Raw genomic sequence first — 21,475 nt, 5'->3', positions numbered from 1 at the left:
AGTACACAATGTCTTAGGAGGCTCTGGATGTCACAGAACTGCAGTCTCAGAGTATGTATGGGCCAAGCACCCCTAGCACATCCCTTTGAGAACTAAGGGAATCTCTGTATGAGGCCTGCTTTAGACTGCTCATTTGGGAAAGTCTGGTTACTGAGAGAAAGGTGAGCCTTGAGGCTTGAGGAAGAATAAGGGAAGGAAGAAAAGCTAGCAGGGGTTTCTTTTTCTTTTCTTTTTTCTTTTCTTTTTTTTTTTGTTGTTGGGCAGGGGAGATTTTTTTAAAAAAAATATTATTTATTTATTAATTATTGGTAAAGACAGAGAAATTGAGAGGAAGGGGGAGGGAGAGAGGGAGAGAGGCAGAGGGACTCCTGCGGACCTGCTTCACCACTTATGAAGCTTTCCTCTTCCAGGAGGGGGCGAGGGGCTGGAGTCCAGGTCCTTGCTCACTGTAATGTGAGCGCTTAGCCAGATGTGCCACCACCTGGCCCCAGGCAAGGGAGATTTTTATCCTGTGTCATCAGTCTTTGATGTTAGTATAAGGTTGGGTTTTTTGTTTGTTCGTTTTTTGCCTCCAGGTTATTGCTGGGGCTCGGTGCCTGCACTACTGATACACTGCTCCTGGAGGCTTTTTTTTTTTCCCTAATATTTATTTATTTATTCCCTTTTGTTGCCCTTGTTTTACTGTAGTAGTTAGTATTATTGTTGTTATTGCTGTCATTGTTGTTGGATAGGACAGAGAGAAATAGAGAGAGGAAGGGAAGGCAGAGGGGGGAGAGAAAGACAAGACACCTGCAGACCTGCTTCACCACTTGTGAAGTGACTCCCCTGCAGGTGGGGAGCAGGGGCTTGAACCAGGATCCTTACACTGGTCCTTGTGCTTTGCGCCACCAGCGCTTAACCCGCTGCGCTGTCCTACCACACTAGTATAGGGTCTCTTTGCTGATGTTCTAGCCTCTGGCAGAGGCTGAAGAGCATTATGGTCTTGGAGAATTCCTAGAGTTCAAAGAAAAAGCAAGGATTATGGCCCCCAAAATACTGCTTTCCTTCCTCTGACTTTGTGTTTTGTTTTCTAAGTATTAAACTGGCCCCTCCGCTGCTGAACACAGCCTCTGGTATTTGAGACCTTTTCCCTCACTTCTGATGAGGCTAGACTATACTCACTTGTGGCTAAGTGAATTACTTAAGAAGTCATAGTTGTGGTGAAGGGGAGTTTTGATCCTGAGTCACGAGGCTGGTTTAGGGTCTTTGATGTCAATATAGGGTCTCTTCAGTCTGTGTGATGTAACAGAATGGGAAACTTAAGGAGTCACAGCTGTAAACTGATGATATTTTAGGTGTTTTTTTTTTTAATTTCTTATTGGGGAATTAATGTTTTACATTCGACAGTAAATACAATACTTTGTACATGCATAACATTTCTCAGTTATCCATATAACAATAACACCCCCACTGTCATTTTTCTTGGACCTGTATTCTCCCCACCTACCCACCCCCACCCCAGAGTCTTTTACTTTGGTGCTACACGCCAATTCCATGTCAGATTCTACTTGTGGGGCTTTTTTTTTTTTCTTTTTCTGATTTTGTTTTTCAACTTCTGCCTGAGAGTGAGATCATCCCATATTCATCCTTCTGTTTCTGACTTATTTCACTTAACATGAAATTTTCAAGGTCCATCCAAGATCATCTGAAAACGGTGAAGTCACCATTTTTTACAGCTGAGTAGTATTCCATTGTGTATATAGACCACAACTTGCTCAGCCACTCATTTGTTGTTGGACACCTGGGTTGCTTCCAGGTTTTGGCTATTACAAATTGTGCTGCTAAGAACATATGTGTACACAGATCTTTTTGGATGGGTGTGTTGAGTTCCTTAGGATACATCCCCAGGAGAGGAATTGCAGGGTCATAGGGTAGGTCCACTTCTAGCCTTCTGAGAGTTCTCCAGACTGTTCTCCACAAAGGTTGGACCAATTGACATTCCCACCAGCAGTGCAGGAGGGTTCCTTTGACCCTACAACCTCTCCAGCATTTGCTGCTGTTACTTTTTCTAATGTATGACATTCTCACAGGAGTGAAGGGGTATCTCTTTGTTGTCTTTATTTGCATTTATCTGACAATCAGAGACTTGGAGCATGTTTTTCACGTGTTTCTTGGCCTTTTGGATCTCTTCTGTGGTGAATATTCTGTCCGAGTCCTCCCCCCATTTTTGGATGGGGTTATTTGTTGTCATGTTGTTGAGTTTGGCAAGCTCTTTATATATGTTGGTTATTAACCTCTTGTCTGATGTATGGCATGTAAAGATCTTCTCCCATTCTGTGAGGAGTCTCTTGGTTTGGGTAGTGGTATCTTTTGCTGTGCAGAAGCTCTTTAATTTGATGTAGTCCCATAGCATTATGCTTGCCTTAGTCTACTTTGTAATTGGATTCGTTTCATTGAAGATATCTTTAAAATTTATGCAGGAAAGAGTTCTGCCACTATTTTCTTCTAAATATCTGATAGTTTGTAGTCTAACATCCAAGTCCTTGATCCACTTGGAATTTACTTTTGTGTTTGGTGAAATATAGTGGTTCACTTTCATTCTTCTGCATGTTTTTTTTAATATTTATTTATTTATTCCCTTTTGTTGCCCTTGTTGTTCTATTGTTGTAGTTATTATTGTTGTTGTCGTTGTTGGGTAGGACAGAGAGAAATGGAGAGAGGAGGGGAAGACAGAGAGGAGGAGAGAAAGATAGACACCTGCAGACCTTCTTCACCGCCTGTGAAGTGACTCCCCTGCAGGTGGGGAGCCGGGGTTCGAACTGGGATCCTTATGCTGGTCCTTGTGCTTTGCGCCACCTGCGCTTAACCCGCTGTGCTACAGCCCGACTCCCTTCTTCTGCATGTTTTAACCCATTTTTTGCAACACCATTTGTTGAAGAGACTCTGCTCTCCCCATTTAATAGTCTGGGCATCTTTGTCAAAGATCAGATGTCCATAGGTGTGGAGGCTTATTTCTGGGCTCTCAATTCTCTACCACTGGTCAGTGTGTCTATTCATGTTCCAGTCCCAAGCAGTTTTGATGCCAATGGCCCTATAATACAGTTTGAGATCTGGGATGTGATGCCTGTGGTTCTGTTCTTTCTTCTCAAGATTGTTTTGGCAATTCTAGGTCTTTTCTGGTTCCAGATAAACATTTGTAGCATTTGTTCTATTCTCCTAAAAAATGTGTTTGTGGTCTTGATGGGGATAGCATTAAATATGTATATGGCTCTGGGTATTATATTCATTTTGATGATGTTAATTCTTCCAACTCATGAACATGGAATATCTTTCCACTTCTTTGTGTCTTTTTCAATTTCCTTGAGTAGTGACTCATAATTTTCACTATACAAGTCTTTCACTTCTTTGGTTAGGTTTATTCCTAGATATTTTATTGTTTTTGTTGCTATAGTAAAAGGAATTGATTTCTGGATTTCAACTTCTTCTTAGTGTTTGCATAGAGGAATGCCACTGATTTTTTGTTGGGTAGTTGCCATCTCCCCCTGGCTTATGCTTAACCATATGCCTATATAGGGATTTTACTGATCCAAAGCTTTGGTCTATTTACATAAATCACTTTTACATAAAGCACTCCAGGGCATTGGTGGTTCTATGATAGGATTCTCTCCTGCTCCACCCCCTCCTTGTCACACACTGATCCCTTCTTTGTCACACTCTGATTTTCACCAGTCACTTTTCTCTCCACCCTCTCTATATCACATCCTGTTTCCACCCTACTTGGAGAGTATAAAAACAGCTGCTCTTCTGATTAAAGACACTTGGAAATTGCTTTCCGACTCCGAGAGTTCCAGAGTGTATCTCCTGCGGAAGTTGGTGCAGCATGAGTTCCTGATCCCTCTCCCACACAGCAGCCTAGATCAGCTCCAGTTGAGTTCTCTCCAACCCAGAGAGCACTAGCTCGGGAAGAAGTACCCTCAGGCTATCCCGGCATCTGGCGCCCGGAACAGGGACCCGTAAGCAGCAGATTTACAAGAAGACATCTTAGATAAGTACACACCTTTTGGGTATCTGCAATATTGTGTTAAGGCACTGTGATTTTTTTTCTTTCTTATTGTTTTCCGGAGATCTCTCCACCATGGAAAATCTTTTCCAAAGCCTGCATTCTTTTTCCAGTATACAATTTTTATATATCTGGGACATTTTTCTCGGGGCTTCACCTTATATTCTGTTGATCATCATAGCAGCTTTTAAGGGATATATAGGTCAACCTCTCAAAAGGCTTAAGGACCTAGAGGCTGAGGTCAAAGAGATAAAGGAAGTAATCATAGAACTTAACCAGCACCTTAAAAACAAGAAGAAGCAAAGGCCTGTCGTGATCTTGACCCACCCTAATTCCTCTGCATCTTGCCCTGAGGCCCCTATTTTGGCATCTTGCCCTGAGGCCCCTATTTTGGTAGACACGTGTCCGAATTCTCCTTTGGACTCCACAGCCACTTCTTCGGCCACCCCCATTTTGGCAGAAACGTGTCCGGAACCTCCTGCTGCCTCCACGGCTGCTTCTTCACCCACCCGTTTTGATAGACACATGTCCGAATTCTCCTATAGCCTCCAAAACCATTTCTTCGGCCACTTGTCCAGAAGCTTCCACTTCGATGACTCCTCCTACCGCTACACACTTATCAGAGCAAGTCCACACATTTCCGGTCAATGTTGCCCCCAATAGACAAAAACCTCAGGCCTGGTAATCCATATTCCGCCACAGACCTGAAGGAACTACGCCAGGCTATCAAAGGTGACGGTGTTCATGCCCCATGGACCAGGTCCATTTTACAAGGCCTGCTTCAGAACCTTAATACCCCTCAAGATTGGAGAGATGTGACTCGTGCTACGCTCCCAGGCCCCCTCTTCCTGCAATGGGAGGCATTCTTTCGTGACGAATGTTTACAACAATCGCGGAAAAATATTCAAAATCAGCCAGAGGGTAATTTTGATGCATTGTTTGGAACAGGCCAATTAGAAACAGGGATTCAACAGGCGGAAGCCAAGTTTCCAGCGGGGTATTTTGATCAAGTACGCCTGTGTGCATTAAAAGCATGGGAGCGATTAACACCACCCATGGGAGCAGCCTCAGCCCCCATTCTCTCTCTGCAACAAGAACCTGATGAATCCCTCGCTAAATTCATTGCCAGGGTCCAGTCGAGTTTGGAAAGGAAGATTTATAATCCTGACGCTCGTTTTCTCCTTCTGCGATCCATAGTCTGGGATGGAATGCTTCCGCATTTTCGACAGGCCTGTATCACTCTTAAAAACGAACACCCAGATACTTGGATTCTAGCTACACAGGATCTCAGATCAAGCTCTTTTCAAGGACCTATGTTACAGGCCTATGCAGCTACCTTACATAAGCAAAAAGGAGCTTGCTTTCAGTGCGGTCGCCAAGGGCATTGGCGTAACCAATGTCCAGAAAATAGACTGCGACCCCGCCTCCAGTCAGGGCGACCCCACCTCCAGTCAGGGCGACCCCACCTCCAATCAGGGCAACCCCGCCTCCAGACAGGGAATCAGAGACCACGAATGCCTTGTCCCAGATGCCAGAAAGGATTTCACTGGAGGAGAGATTGTTGGTCAAGGTTCCATAGGAACGGCACGCCTCTGCCAAATGTAAACAGGGATTTAAACTAGGTATGGGGCTTCCCTTAGCCCTGCCCCCAAGAGGGAAGGAAGCAGGTCGCCCGCTTGGTGCTGTGCTCTTCTTCCACAAACAGAAGCCCAGCTTGGGACCCAATCCATCGCTACACCCACCACGCCAAGTAACAATAACAGAGGGTGAGCAGAAGGAGGAACCCGCGGTATGTGGGAACTTCCAGCATAGAAATAACCGGCTGGAGCAAGAGAACAGCTCGAATTCAGAGCCTGAGATTTTATGGACCACCCCTGTTTTAGAAAGGGGTCACCCAACTATGACAGTAAAGATTGGTAATATTCCTTTTAAATGTTTGATTGACACGGGAGCAGATAAGACAATATTAAGACAAGCAGAGGTTCCCCAGAGTTGGGAACTCCTCCCAGGACCACGCTTACATGGTGTTGGAGGATTGACTCAGGCATTCCGCACACGAGATTCCCTTGTGTGGGAAGATCCAGAAGGGACTACCGGATGCTTTCAGCCTTTAATAGCTGATATAAGCACCAATTTATTGGGAAGAGACTTGCTGGAATCTTTAGATGTAGTGATATCCTCAGACACCTCTGCAGGACACCACACTCACTCCTGTGAGACTGCTAGACCCAACCAGCACCCCCAATACTAACTGCCACTGTTCGTAACAGAACTCCCCGCTTAGATTGGCTTTCTAATGAGCCTGTCTGGGTGGAACAGTGGCCTTTGCCTAGGGAGAAGCTAGAAATTTTTAAAAAACTCGTCCAAGAGCAGTTATCTTTGGGACACATTCGTCATTCTCGGAGCCCATGGAATACTCCAGTCTTTGTAATTAAAAAGCGCTCAGGAAAATGGCGCCTCCTCCAAGATCTTCGTGTAGTTAATAAAACCATGCAGGTTTGGGGCTCCCCCCAAAGGGGTTTGCCTCTTGCTTCCGCAATTCCCACAGGAATTCCAATCATAGCTATTGATATACAGGATTGTTTTTTCTCTATTCCCTTACACCCACAAGATTGTAAACGTTTTGCTCTGTTCCTTCTATTAATAATGCCAGCCCTGCCGATAGATTTGAATGGGTGGTACTGCCCCAGGGCATGGCTAATAGTCCTACTATTTGTCAAGAGGTTGTTAAATCTGCCCTTTTTCCATATATTCATAAGGGCCTTAAGGTTTTTCATTATATGGATGACGTGTTAATATGGGGAGAATTAGATACAGATCTCTCCGCCCTACGTGATTTTCTAATCCCTGCCTTAAAGAGAAGTGGACTTAATGTAGCTCCTGAGAAGATACAGCTAATCCCTCCAATATCTTTCTTAGGCTCAGAGATTTCCCTAACGCAGATTCGTCCTTTAAAACCTTGTGTTACTTTTCCTTCTAATCTCACTCTTGCTTCTTTACAAAGTTTTCTTGGAAATTTGAATTGGCCTAGGCAGTATCTTTATCTGCCTACGAGCTGCCTGCAACCACTGTTCGATCTGTTAAAAGGAAACAAACAGCCCTCCTCAAAGCGTATGTTAACCCCCGAAGCATCCTTGGCTCTGGAAAAAGTTAACCAGGCTCTCCAGGACATGCACCTCGTTCGATTCTCCCCCTCCTCTCCAGTAAATCTTCTAATCTTTAACTCCACCCCCACGGTAGTGGGGGCATTGTGGCAGAAACATGGCGTTCTCGAATGGCTTCATACGCCAGTAGGTGGAGCTCCAAGACTCCTTACCGAGATTGATGCCTTAGCATTTATGGTTCGCCAAGGAAGAAACAGATCGGTTCATGTCTTAGGAAGGGAACCAGATTCAATCATTCTTCCCTTTTCTCTCACTGATACAGAATGGCTCATACGCCACCATTCTCGTTTTGCCATAAGTTTAATGGGTTTTCCAGGACAATTAGATAATCATTTTCCCTCCAATAATTTGATACCTTCTTTACCTCTGTTGCCTCTACTGGTACCTAAACTTTTCTCTCGAGATCCCATCCCCTCTGCTCCTACAGTGTTCACTGATGGTGGAAAAAAGGGAGCTGCTGCCCTTATATATTATCCAGACCAGCAATACCCCAAACCTCTCTTTACTGAACTTCCTGATAATTCCCCTCAGTACAAAGAACTTTATGCTGTTTTCCTTGCATTAAAAGCTGTACCAGAATCCTTCAACCTTTTTTCTGACAGTGTGTATACTGTTAACTTACTTCCATGGCTTGCTCGATCTTATGTAAGAATTGATGACAACCCACTTTCTCCTCTTTTAATTCAAATTGCCTCTATGCTCTGTTCTCGAACCCATCCACTGTATGTTCAGCACCTACGTTCCCACAGCCCTCTTCCTGGTCCCCTGTCCGAAGGGAATGCTGCAGCTGACCGCCTTGCCTCCACAGGAATTCTCCTAGCCTCTGTCTCTAATCCTGCTGACTTTCATTCCCTAACCCATGTTAATCTTAAAGGTCTTCGAGCTTGATTTCCTGATATTCCTCTGCCACAGTTAAAACGTATTCTTGCTACATGTTCCTCCTGTGCAGGTCTAATCAAAACACCTGCTATTCAGACTCTAGGGGTTAATCCTCGAGGTTTAAAAGCCAACGCTCTTTGGCAAATTGATGTTACCCACATACCTAACTTTGGCAAACAAAAATATGTGTTTGTCTCAATTGATACCTTCTCTAAGTTTATGTGGGCTACAGCTCAAACTGGAGAAAACTCAAAAAAGCTTATAAGCCATATGCTCTCCTGTTTTGCTGTAATGGGCTTACCTCTTCAACTTAAAACGGATAATGGACCTGCTTTTACCAGCAAACAATTTAAAGATTTTTGTTCCCTCTGGAACATTACTCATACTAAAGGCATTCCGTATAATCCACAGGGACAAGGCATTGTTGAGAGGGCCCATCAAACTCTTAAGGCTCAATTAAATAAAGAAAAAGGGGAAATGTACCCCCCTAATATCCAGCTGGCAAAAGCCTTAACTACATTAAATCTCTTTAATATTTACAAAAACTCAGACCAACCTCCTATAATTCTTCATTGGCAAACACCACCCACCCTCCCAGCTATTAAAGTCAAATGGAAAGACCCACTTGATAAAATTTGGTTTAACCATTTTATATAGTATGCTATGAGGTCCCTCTCTCAGTACTTTTCAAATTACTGATCACTCTTGCCTGGATTGACTTGTGTCTAAGTAAGGTAATTAAAGAGTTCACAGTTGTGGAAATTGACAATTGTTTCAATATTATTTTAATCCCTGAGTTGGAACTCAGTGGCTTAAAAGCTTCTTTTGTTCTTTTTCTTCCCTGTAGGCTATGGGAGCCTGAGGGCTTTTAAACTATAAGTAGGCTTTTAAACTATAAGTAGGCTTTTTAGATTAATCACTGACTCCTGATCAAGAGATAAAGTAGGATGGGGCAGAGATAATCCAGTGGTTATGCAAAGAGACTTTCACAGCCCCACCACTAGGCCACGGATTTACAGATCTTCTCCTGAGTTTCCTGGTTAGTTCTCTGTCCCCTGGTGTCAACACAGGGCCTCCCTGCCACTGCTCCAGATTCTGAGGGCAGTAGCAATGGAGACTCAGAGTTGCACTTGGTGAGTTTCCAGGGAGTCCTCTCCTCCCTTCAGCCTTCTTTTTGTTGGTGAAACAGACTTGAGATGGTGTCTTAACTGGTAAACTGCCAGACTGTTACCAGCCACTTAATCTCTCCCTAGGCTCTTCTCTGTCCACAAGCCACATGTGTTTGCACTCACTGGTGATTTGGTAGGTTCCTGAAGTTGTTCCAGTCTGTCCTGTTGAGGTCCCAGTGTTTTCCTTTGGTATTCCTAGTTGACCATATTTTAATTTTCTTGTTTTGTTTGTTTTGTAGTATAGACAAGAGGTGATGAAGATGTGAACAAGGCTTTTTGAGTAGAGATGAAAGCCAGAAGACTCAAGCATTTTAAAAAGAGTGCTGGTAAAAATGAAAGACAGGGGCCAAAAGGTGACGCACTAGGTTAAGTGCACACGGTGCAAAGTGCAAGGACCAGCATAAGGAACCCAGTTTGAGCCCCCAGTTCCCCACATGCAGGGGGGTCACTTCACAAGCAGTGAAGCAGGTCTGCAGGTGTCTATCTTTCTCTCCTCCTTTCTGTCTTCCCCTCTTCTCTTGATTTCTCTCTGTCCTATTCTACAATAACAACAATGACATCAACAATAACAACAAAGAAAGGTAGGAAAAATAGCCTCCAGGAGCAGTGCATTCGTAATGCAAGCACCGAACCCCAGCGATAACCCTAGAGGCAATAAATAAATAAGTTTGTGGCTGTAGGGAGATAGAATAAACACAGTTGACCTTTCATAGAAAAATATACAGTATGGTATACTATATTGTTCTAAGAAGCAATAAACCACTTCTGTGCATAAAGAAACAAACATTACTGAAGAACATATTATTGAATGTAAAAGAAATGAAACAAGATCTATAGTACAGGGGCCGTGTGGTGGCATACCAGGTTGAGTGTACATGTTACAATGCACATGTTTAAGCCCCTGGTCCCCACCTGCAGGGGGAAAGCTTTGTGAGTGGTGAAACAGGGCTGCAAGTGTCTCTCTGTCTCCCATTTCCCTCTCAATTTCTGGCTGTCTCTATCTAATAAATAGATTATTAGAAAATTTTAAAAAATTATACTACAATGTCAATTCAGTAAATTAAAAAACAAATACACTGGTAAAACAGGGTATACTATCTTACAAGGACTCATAATATTTAAGGATCACAATCAATGTAGAACATGGTTGTCTTTGGGAGAAATGAGGTGGCAATGGGGGCAGTGAAAAGAAAAACTGGACTAAGGAGCAGTGCAGTGGATAGGGCTTTCAACTCTCATACATGAGGTAACAAGTTCAATCCCCATCAACAAATATGTCAGACTGAGGCTCTGATGTTCTCTCTCTCTTCCCCTACCCCTTTCCTCATTAATAAATATGTCTTCAAAAAATAGTTAAAGAAAGATGAAAGCAATGGACATAGTGGGACATGCCCATGAAAGTGTCACTGCCTATAGTCAACAATTAACAACTCTGGACTCTGAAAAGTAAGCAAGAGCACACAAATTGTAGAGTATCCAATACTGGCAGAAGTGAAAATTATTTTGAGTTATTTTGCAGTTATTTTCCTTTCCACCTGTAGTTTTGCCAAAAAAAAAAAGCTAGGGCCTCATTTGCAGGTTAGCATGGGTAACCTAAATGCAAATGGGAATTCCATCTTTCTGACCAGAGGAACCAGAACAGTGGGCTCCACAGACAGAGAATGTGAAGGAACCATGGAGAAAGCAAGTGGGTAAAGCACCTGATGCTGAAATTCCACATAAACACATACTCGTCATAACTTACCGTGAGTTATATGTGTATGAAGCACACAAGCCAAGAGCAAAAGCTTTGAGAACTGGAACATGATTTGAAAAAGTCTCAGCCTGACCTCTGAGCTACTTATGTATAGACATACCTAAGCCATCATAGCAAGGACCCAAAAACTGGAACTGAATTTAAACTAATGCTTTCAAGAAGGCAAAAGAGAACTTACCATCTCAACCTAAGCAAGTTACCTGCAACAGTGAAAACAGAAACATTCCTCAAAAGATTCTAAAAATGTCCAATGTCTGCACAAATTAAGAGACAATCTTGAGAATAAATTCCAAAACAATGAGATGTGCAAAGGACCACAAAAATGTGAACATTCTCAGACAAGATCAGATGTGTTCAGGGTGGTATGACCATACACAAATGTGAACATTCACAAAGAAACAGAGGTCATAGACAAAGTCATCCAAATATTAGGATATCTAAGACTTTAAGCCAGTGTTCTATGAAACAAAGGGGGAAAAATCTGAAATAAAGAAAAAGGTAGGAATTATCAGCAAAGAAAGAAAATATGCAAAAAGAACCAACAGAAATATTAGACATGAAAAGCACAGTCTGAAATTAAAACTCACTAGGTGGGATCAGTAACAGAATGGAGACAACAAAGGAAAGAGTCTATGAACTTGAACACAGAACAACATAATTTATCCAGAGCCAGCAAGATGCTCACCTGGGAGTGTGCCTGCTTTGCAATGTTGGCAACCAAGGTTCAAGTTCTAGCCCCTAGTAGGGGAAGCTCCAGTGTTGTGGTAACTTTTCCCCTGTCTATGGCTCTCTGTAGCTGTCTCTCTTTTTGTCTGAAAGTCAGAGCAGTAAAGCCCTAGAGATTAAAAATAAAAAGCAATATGAACAAAGAAAAAAAACTGAACAAAAGTCATGGCCTACATGACCCCTCCCCTCCAACCACCACCTGTGGATCAAAGTTAAAAGCCTCACTTAAGGGTAGTTGTAATCCCAGAGAGGAGACTGAAGGAAAACTGCATTTGTAAAAACAAGTAGTGAAAATACCCTCCAAGTTTAATGAAAAATTCAAAGAGCTCAACAGGATAAAAACTGTTCAAAACTGACTGTTTTCTTGTTTCTATTTATTTTTTATTAGTGGCTTAATTGTGATTTATGAGATTGTAAGATTACATGGCTATAGTTCTACCCTATTCCCAACGATAACCATCATAGTTCTCTCAAAGTCTTAAGAGACAGGTTGCTATTTTTTCTTTCTGGTAAATTCATGTGTTTCAATTCTCTATATCCCACATAAGAGTGAAACTTTGTGGCAGTTGTCCCTCACGTCTTTACTGTTCAATATGTAGAGGTAGCATAAATACATTACAACATAATGCTTACCATGCAGGGGTTTAAAGAAATCTTTATGATTATGGGACTTCTATATTTAAGTGAGGTAGTAGGATACTAACTCAGTGGGCTGTGGAAGGGTTAAGTATGCATAGTGTATTTCCTAGAGGATTATTTAAAGAGATGGTATAGAGAGCATTCAAAGAAATTATAGAGAAAAAAAAAAAAAAACAGGGCAGAGATTTCAGGCTCAGGGGGAAAAAAAAAAACTAGTATAGCCACAGGCCCTTTGGAATATAACTAAAATATGCCTACTAGCTATGTACAAAATGGAGGGCCTCCCAACTCTTCATCTGTACTATTCCAGCCTTCAGGTCCATGATTGGTCAACAATTTGTTTGGCTTTGTATGTTAAATCTCTTTTCAGCCACCAGGTTCCAGATGCTAGCAGGATGCTGACCAGACTTCCCTGGACAGACAACCCCACCAATGTGTCTTGGAGCTCCGCTTCCCCAGAGCCCTTCCCCTACATGCTGCCTACAGGAGACACACTTTAAATATTAAAACACATAAATTGGGAGTAAATGTATGCCATGTGGTCAGGAAACACAAGAGGGATGGACTGGACTGTCTAATATCAGATAAAACTGTGCCTGCAAAATAGCTCACTTGGCTTAAGCGCAGGTGGCGCAAAGCACAAGGACCGGCATAAGGATCCCGGTTCGAACCCCGGCTCCCCACCTGCAGGTGTTCACAGGTGTCTATCTTTCTCTCCCCTCTCTCTGTCTTCCCCTCCTCTATCCATTTCTCTCTGTCCTATCCAACAACAAAGCAACGTCAACAATGGCAATAATAACCGCAACGAGGCTGCAACAACTAGGGCAACAAAAAGGGGGAAAAATGGCCTCCAGGAGCAGTGGATTCATGGTGCAGGCACCAAGCCCAGCAATAACCCTGGAGGAAAAAAAAAAAAAAGATTAAAAAAATAAAAATAAAAAATAAAAAAAAAGTTAAAAAAAAATTAGCTCACTTGGACAGTACGTAGCTTTGCCTCAACCCAAGCTCATTCCCAGCCACTGCATGAGGAAGCTTTGGTCGTGTGGTCTCTTTTACTCTCTCTGCCTCTCTGTCACTATCTTAAAAAAAAAAAAATCAAATGAAGGGGGCAGGAAGTGGCACATCTGGTTAAGTGCACACATTATAGTGCACAAGGACCTAGGTTCAAGCCCCTGGTCCCCACCTGCAAGGGGAAAGCTTCATGAGTGGTGAAGCAGGGCTTGTAGGTGTCTCTCTCTCTTCCCCTCTCTATTCCTCCCTCTCCTCTTGGTTTCTCTGTCTTTATCCAATAGTAAATAAAGTAAAATTTCAGATGAAACTGACTTCAAGATAAAGATGACTTAGCAGTGTGAGAGAAAGAAAGAAAGTTAATAAAGGCAAAAAAGGACACTTCAGGATGGCAAGATAGCTCAGTGGTTAAGAAGCTTCAGTGCTGTGGTTTCTGTCTGCCTATCTTAAAAAGTCTACCTGGAACAGAGAAGGCCCCATGGTAACCAAGGAAAAAAAAAAAGACACCTCATAATGAAACAATAAAAAGGAACAAATCATCAGACAGATAATTACCCATTATTAGTGTCTAATAATACTCAAAACACAAAGCCAAACTGAGAAAACAAAAAGGGGAAACAGACAATTCCACAAGTAGAAAACTTTAAGCTCTCCTCTCAGGAACTGATAGACCAAAGATAAATACAAAGTGTTTCTAAACTTTACTATTAGTCACTTTGCTCTAGTTGGCATTTACACATGCCCAGCAACTTCAGGACAGCATTCTTCTCCAGTGAACTTTTGTATTTTCACCAAGACAAAATCATACATGAGCCCAAAGACTTTAAGGTCAAGAAAACAACAACAAAAAGCTATCTAAAGTTTTAAAAAAATATCTGGAAGGGGCGAGGCAGTGGCACAAGTGCCTGAGTTTGAGCCCCACTCCCCACCTGTACAAGGCACACGCGCATGGGGGGGGGGGTGTCTAATTATCTGGAAATTAAGTGATCTACTTCTTATTTGTTGATTTATTTATTCTGTTTTGTTGCCCTTGTTGTTTTATTGCTGTAGTTATTATTGTTGTTGTTATTGATGTCGTCGTTGTTGGATAGGACAGAGAGAAATGGAGAGAGGAGGGGAAGACAGAGAGGGGAGAGAAAGACAGACACCTGAAGACCTGCTTCACTGCCTGTGAAGCGACTCCCCTGCAGGTGGGGAGCCGGGAGCTCGAACCAGGATGCTTACGCCGGTCCTTGCACTTTGCACACGTGATCTACTTCTAAACAACTCATAATTCAAAATAAAATCACAAGGTTCAAGTTCAATTTCTTGCATCACCAATAGCCAGAGCTGTATGGTGCTGAAAAAAAAAAAAAGAAAACTGAAAGAAGTCATAAGGACAATTCAAAAGTATTTGAAGTGAATAACAACCAAAATACAGGAATCAAAGCTTATAGAATACAATTAATGCATTACTTTGGGAAAAAAAATATATATGTTTAACTGATGTTTTCTTTTACAATGGTCACTGAATAAGAAAAATCTTTCAACAACTTACATAGTTAATTTTTCAATGATATACACCTGAAGAAAAAAAAAAAGGCTAGCTCAGCTGGTAGAACACACACTTCCCCCCCATGCACAAGGAACTGGTCTGGCCACCATATGGGAGCACTATGCAAGGAGGAAGCTCCTTCTTTAAAAAATAGTTTATTTTATTACTTAACTACTTTTAGTGAAAGAGAGAGAGATGGAAAAGACAGACAGACTAAAGCACTGCTCAATCCTGGCTTATGTTAGTGCTAGGAACTGAACCTGGGACCTAAGAGTCTCAAGCATGAAAGTCTTCTGCAGATCCATTATGCCGTCTCCTGAGTTCAAAGAGGAAGCTTCCTAAGTGGTGGAGATATGCTGTGATGTCTCTCCCTGTCTCTCTATCACCCATCCTCCATGGGGTGGGGAGAGCAGAGTTGCCCACTGGAAGCAGTGGAATTATGCAGGCTTGAAGCCTAAGCAAAATGCTCGTGATACAAACAAATAAATAAAGCAAGTCTACCTCAATTAAGAAACATTTATGGGGAGTACTGTACTTGGTAGTACACACATTACAGTGGTCAAGGACCTGCGTTCAAGGCTCAGTCCCCATCTGCAGGGAGTAAGTTTCACAAGTGGTATAAAGCAGGTCTGCAGCAGGGGTCTCTTCCTCTCTCTTTTTTTTTTGCCTCTAGGGTTAATGCTAGGGCTTGGTGCCTGCACTAAGAATCCACTGCTTTGATGGCCAATTTTTCCATTTATTTAATTAATTTATTTATTGGAGAGGACAGAGAGAAACTGAGAGGGGATAGGAAGACTGACAGGGGGAGAGAAAGACAGATACCTGCAGACCTGCTTCACCGCTCATGAAGTGACCCTCCACCTTGTAGGTGGGGAGCTGGGGACTCAAACTGGGATCTTTAAGTGGTTCCTGGTGTGTCACCGCCCACCCTCTCTGTCTCCCTCTCTAACTCCCCTTTCCCTCTCAACTTTTCTGCCTCTATCCAAAATAAAGTATTAAAAAAGAAACACTTACTGGCAATAATCTTCTTCTTCTAGCGTTTGCCACTGGCAATAATAATAATAATTAACACTGACCCCACGGTATAGCACACACAAAAATGAGCGCTATGTGACTCAGCGGTATCTGGGGGAGGAAAGCTTGGCTGGCAGAGCACTAGACTTGCATGTCTGCGGTCCCAGCTCCATCCCTGTGTCCCCGTGCGCCAGAGTGGTGCTCTGACTTCTACCTCTCTTTTACCCTGTCTCGTGTGAAACTTCCTCTCATGTAACAGAAATAAATCTTAAAAAAAAAACAAAAAAGACTTTATGAGCACTATGGTAGTTACTGTTGGGAGGAGAGCAGGAACACAGAACTTTGGTGGTGGGCGCAGTGTGGGATCATACCCCCAGAAATCTCACAATCTTGTAAATCGCTATTAATTAGAGACTTAAAAAAAAAAAAAAAAGGAAAGAGAAAATACAAAGAGAAACTTGGGAGTGGGTAGAGTATATTAAACCAAAGCAAAGGACTCTGGGAGGGAGGGGGGAGTGAAGAGAAACTTGGGGTCCCGTTGCATGATGGAGTTGTGGATGTGAGTGTTCTGCAGAAACATTCCAGGAGAGATGAGAGATTGTACCCGTGTGTTAACAACTGCACTCTAAACCTTTAACCTCCCCCACCCCCATACAAATAACTTAAACTCAAACCTGTAACACTTATGAGATCTTTGTGGATAATATTTCTTTTATAAAAAGGAGTTATTTATTGAGAAAGAAAGAGAAAATCAGAGCATTGCTCTGGTATTGCAATACCATCAGATATCAAACTTGGGACGCCATGCTTCAGAGTTCAATGCTTAATCTACCGTGCCACCTCTCAGAGTGCTAAGTGAATAAGTTGAAAGACAGAGAGAGAGAGGAAGGAAGAAAGAAATGAGAGAGAAGCAAAGAAAGAAAAAAGAGAGAGAGAGAGAGAGCAAGCAGCCTGGAAAGTGGTGCAGTGGATAAAACATCGAACTTTCAAACATAAGGTCCACAGCTCAGTCCTCACCACTGCATGTGCCAGAGCAAAGTTCTCGGTCTCTCCCCCATAAACAAACAAACAAATAAATAAAACCTTTAACAAAATATGAGATACTCATTTTAACCAAATATAAAATAGTTCCTTCAGACAGCGCACTGCTTTGATTTGTGTGCAACTAGGGCTCAAGCTGGGTCCCCACTCCATTAAAGGAAGCTTCTGTGCTGCAGTTTCTTTTCTTTTTTAATTTTTTTATTGTCTTTATTTTATTTACTGATAGAGACAGCCAGAAATCGAGAGGGAATGAATGGGGTGATAGAGAGGGAGAGAGAGAGACACCTGCAACACTGCTTCACCACTTGCAAAGCATTCCCCCTGCAGGTGGGGACAGGGGGCTCGAACCTGGGTCCATGGGCATTGTAACGTGCGCTCAACCAGGTACGCCACCACCCAGCCCCTGTGCTGTAGTTTCTATAGCCTCTGCCTCTCTCTTTTCCCCTCCCCCCCCTTTTTTTTACCGGAGCGTTGCTCAGCTCGGGCTTATGATGGGGGTGGGGGGAACAACAGGACACGACACACACTGAACCAACGACCTCAGAGCCTCAGCATGAGTCTGTGTGCATAACCACTATGCAATCTACCCCACCCTCTCTCTCCCCATATTTTCCTAAGAAAGAAAGAAAATGAAATTCAAATCAAAGATTGGGAGGAAATATTGAAGACCAAACAAGCAAGAAAATTGTAATCAGAATCTATTTTCTTATGACTAAAATTCAATCCTAAAACTACATTTTTTTTTTTTTTTGCGAGTGGGGAAAGATATGAATAGACATTTTCCAAAAGTTGATACATCAATGGTTCAACTAGCACATGAACAGATTTTCTACATCATTATTCATTAGAAAAATGCAAATTAAACCACAATAAAAGCTCAAGAATAAAAACTACTTTAGAGCCAGAGATCAGCTACTAGACAGAACACCATGGCCCGTCACAGACTCATCTCCAGCTCAGGTCCCGGCAGCACACGGGAAGAAGCGCCAGAGCAATCAGGGCCGGGCTGGTGACAGAATGCCCCTCTCTCTACATGAAAAAAAAGGGAGCAGTGAAAGCACTCACGCGCAGAACTACAGCTCCCCACTCACACAGAAATCCAAAAACATTAGTGAAATAAATGCAAAAGAGCCAACACACTAAATGATGTAGGACAAGTCTACAGCCCAGGAGGTGGCACCATATAAATAAAGTGTTGGGCCTTCAAGCATGAGGTCCTGAGTTCAATTCCCAGCAACATGTAAGCCAGAGTGATGCTCTAGTTCTCTCTCATTAAGAAATAAACAAATCGGGGCTGGGTGGTGGCGCATCTGGTTGAGTGTACCTGGACCTGGGTTCAAGCCCCCAGTCCCCACCTGCAGGGGGATAGCTTCACAAGTGAAGCAGTGCTGCAGGTGTCTGTCTCTCTCCGTTTCTATATCCTCCCTTCCCTCTCGATTTCTGGATGTCTCTATCAAAAATTAAGTAATGTTTAAAAAATTTAAAAAAGAAAAAGAAAGACCTCAGAGCTGGGCAGTGGCACACCTGCTAGAGCGCATATGTTACTATGCACAAGGACTGGGTTCAAACCCCTGGGCCCCACCTGCAGGGGGGAAGAAGCTGCACAAATAAGGAAGCAGTGCTACAAGGGTCTTTCAATTCCTTTCCATCCAAAGTTCAAAATAGAAAGTAAGAAACAAAGGAGGGGAAGAAGAGGAGAAGGAGAAGGAGAAGCAAGAGAAAGGATTCGAGAAGGAGAGAGAGAAAGGAAGAATGGAAGGAAGGGGTCACCAGGAGTGGTGGATTCATTGTGCAAGCACCAAGCCCCAGCAAGAGGCCTGGTGGCAATGAAATTTTTCTTTGAAATAAATAAGTAAATAAATACATCTGTTAAAAAAAAAAAGTCAGAGGTGTCTAGGGACAAGAGAAGAGGGAGGAAAGGGCTACAAGGGGAAGCAAAACATTCTTTTTTTTTTTTTTTTGCATTGTTCTGACTTATAGTGGTACAGAGGATTGAACCTGTGACATTGGAACATCAGGCATGTAAGTCTTTTGCATAATCACTATGCTATCTCCCCCCCACAGCAAAACAGTTTCTAGGTGCATCATTAGTAAAGTATACTAGTATGAGTTTTGATAAGAGCATCATATTTAATAATTGAGGAAGACAAACTGCTCTGCTTATTTTAAAATAAAAAAGATTCTTTCTGCAAAAAAAAAAAAAAGTATACTAGTTCATCTGAGTTTCCTTTGGAGCCTTTACAAGCTGAGTTCCTCAGTAGAGTCATTCTTCACTCCCTTCCACTCTCACATGTCACTGCTGCTTCGCAAACCTAGTTAAGCCAGTTTAAAGTAATAATTCGGACACCCTCATTCCAATGATTCTGATTCATTTCATGGGTGAGGATTCATTCTTCATCTTTATGCATTTTAAGACAATTACTAGCTGTGTGTTCCCTGAGATGGTGCAGTGGATAAAGCACTGGACTCTCAGGTGTGAAATTCCAAACCTGATCCCTGGCATTGCAGCCAGTGATGCTTTGATCCTTCCCCCCCCCCTTTTTTTTTGTCTCCAGTGTTGTCTCTGGGACTGGTGCCTACACTAGGAATCCACTACACCTGGCAGCCATGACCCCCTTCTCTTTCCCCCCTCTATTTTGTTAGAGGATAGAGAGGAAATTGAGAGGGGAGAGGGAAATACTGTGTGTGTGTGGGGGGGGAAGAGACACCTGCAGACCTGCTTCACAGCTTTGAAGCTTCCCCACTGCAGGTGGGGGTTGAGGGCTCAGTCCTTGTGCATAATTGAGTGTGGCAATGGCCGTCCCAATTCTCTTTATTAATATTTTTTGGGGGAAGTAAAGCTATTCAAAATCCCTGGTCTCTTACTTTTCATGTTTCTTAGTCATACTAAACTTAAGAGCATGTGGTGTCAATTAGGTCTTTTCTAATATGCATTAATTTACTGGCTTTTATTAATAATTTAATCCATTTGCTATCTCATTAAATCTTTTTATTGGTTCACATTCCTTTCTTCTGGGAAAACAATTCTCGCTAATTTCAACACTCCGTGACTTTCACTTCTATTTAGGAGTGATCTGACCTACCACCATACCCTTCCACTTTCTCTCCCCAAGACAACACTAAATTCCCCTTAGCACACAGCAGATATATATTAAACGTTATCAGGATGAGTTAATCACCTCCCAAGGAAGATCTACACAACAGAAATCTTCTTTGTATTATTAGCATAGAAAGGCTCAGCATACTCAGTATACAAAATAAGCCTGTCTTGAAGCCCAGTGGTTTGAAAATTCAAGGACTTCGACAGTCATTTGAATCCGCTCTTCCCATTTCACCAATGTATTCAGGTGTATGCACTTGATGTCTGAAGAAAGGCAAGGCTACACGGAGTCACACGATCCATTTTTATTACAATTCGAACTTCTGGAGGGGAAGGGGGGTTTCTCTCTCCCCCACTCGAGGCTTTAAACCTTCATTGCTCAATCAGGTAGCCATTAGCTACAGGTGGCTTGGAAAACTGAAAGGCACGAAAATGCAACTCGAAATGCAATTCCTCCACCACGTTTCCAAGTGCTCAAAAGCCACCGGTGGCCAGTGGCCGGGAGTGCCAGGGGCGGAGGCAGGGCACAGAAGTTCTCCGGACAGCACTCGGGGACACAATGATCAATGGCCCCGAGAAAAGCCTCACTTACTTCTTAGCTCCCACGATCCTCGAGCTCCTCTGCTGCTTAAAAGCCGTGGGTCCCGGAGTCTAGCGAATCGCAAGCACAGGCGTGAGTGCCCGGGCCACAAAAACACGAAGCCCCCACTGGCCCCAGTAAGAGATAGCTCTCCCGGGAGGGGGGCACGCCCTCGGAGGGGAAGGAGGCACGACGTTTTAGGCAAAGGGCGCCCTCCCATCTTGCGACTGGGTCAAGGCAGGTGACAACCCCGGAACCTTCAGTTCCCCCATCCTCAAAAGGCAGATTTCACACAGAGGCTGGGGAGAAGAAGAGGGGGCGAAGACAGAGAACAACGGGTGGGGGGACACCCGGGTGTCGGAGGCTGAGCAGCGAAATGGCAGTCTGGCGAGGCACTGGGTCCAAGGGGGTGGGGTCGGGCCGAGGCTAAGTGATGCGGGGAGGGAAAACCGGGCCGGCGGTAGGGCCCCAGAAGGGCGGGGCCTGCGACGGGCTCTGCTGAAACCAACTCAGAGCCCGGGACAAAAAAAACGAGGTAGCGCCTGTCGCCGGGCTCGACCGCGCGGCCCCGCAAGCAGAACGGTCAACGAGAGCAACTCACGGCGGGGACTGCACCGAGCCTGGAAGTCATCACTCCCTCTCCACGCCTAACCACTCCAACCCAGGGCTCCGGCCACACCGACGCCACTTCCGCTCGCCTTTCGGTTCCCGGATGTAGAGGCGGCGCTGCGGGCCCGAGGGAGGATGGCGACTTCCGCCCGGCTGGTTGCTAGGGGCTGCGGGCCGGGGCCGGTCACGTGACGAGCTCCTACACACAGACAACCCC

General features: G+C 43.6%; 1 protein-coding gene across 6 annotated transcripts in view; it reads right to left on the bottom strand.

Moving 5' to 3' along the window:
- The window catches only part of ZNF512 (zinc finger protein 512), a 45,861-nt gene extending 24,480 nt beyond the window's left edge, over positions 1-21,381 (bottom strand). For 2 of the 6 annotated variants that reach the window (XM_060186756.1, XM_060186758.1), the window contains exons 1-2: positions 21,251-21,339; positions 20,662-20,720 (exon numbers count right to left, since the gene is read on the bottom strand). In XM_060186756.1, coding sequence (XP_060042739.1) covers positions 20,662-20,720; positions 21,251-21,280 — 89 coding nt within the window. In that variant the 5' untranslated portion in view covers positions 21,281-21,339. Of the gene's footprint in view, positions 1-20,661; positions 20,721-21,250 lie in introns of all 6 variants that reach the window. The other 4 variants (XM_060186760.1, XM_060186761.1, XM_060186759.1 and 1 more) reach the window with 3 other exon arrangements.
- Between the last annotated feature and the right edge of the window lie 94 nt (positions 21,382-21,475).

This window comes from Erinaceus europaeus, chromosome 3 (genome assembly GCF_950295315.1).
Source record: "Erinaceus europaeus chromosome 3, mEriEur2.1, whole genome shotgun sequence".
In the NCBI taxonomy this organism is placed as follows: Eukaryota; Metazoa; Chordata; class Mammalia; order Eulipotyphla; family Erinaceidae; genus Erinaceus; species Erinaceus europaeus.
The sequence above is the reverse complement of the archived record's forward strand: the minus strand, read 5'-3'. Positions and strand labels throughout refer to the sequence as shown.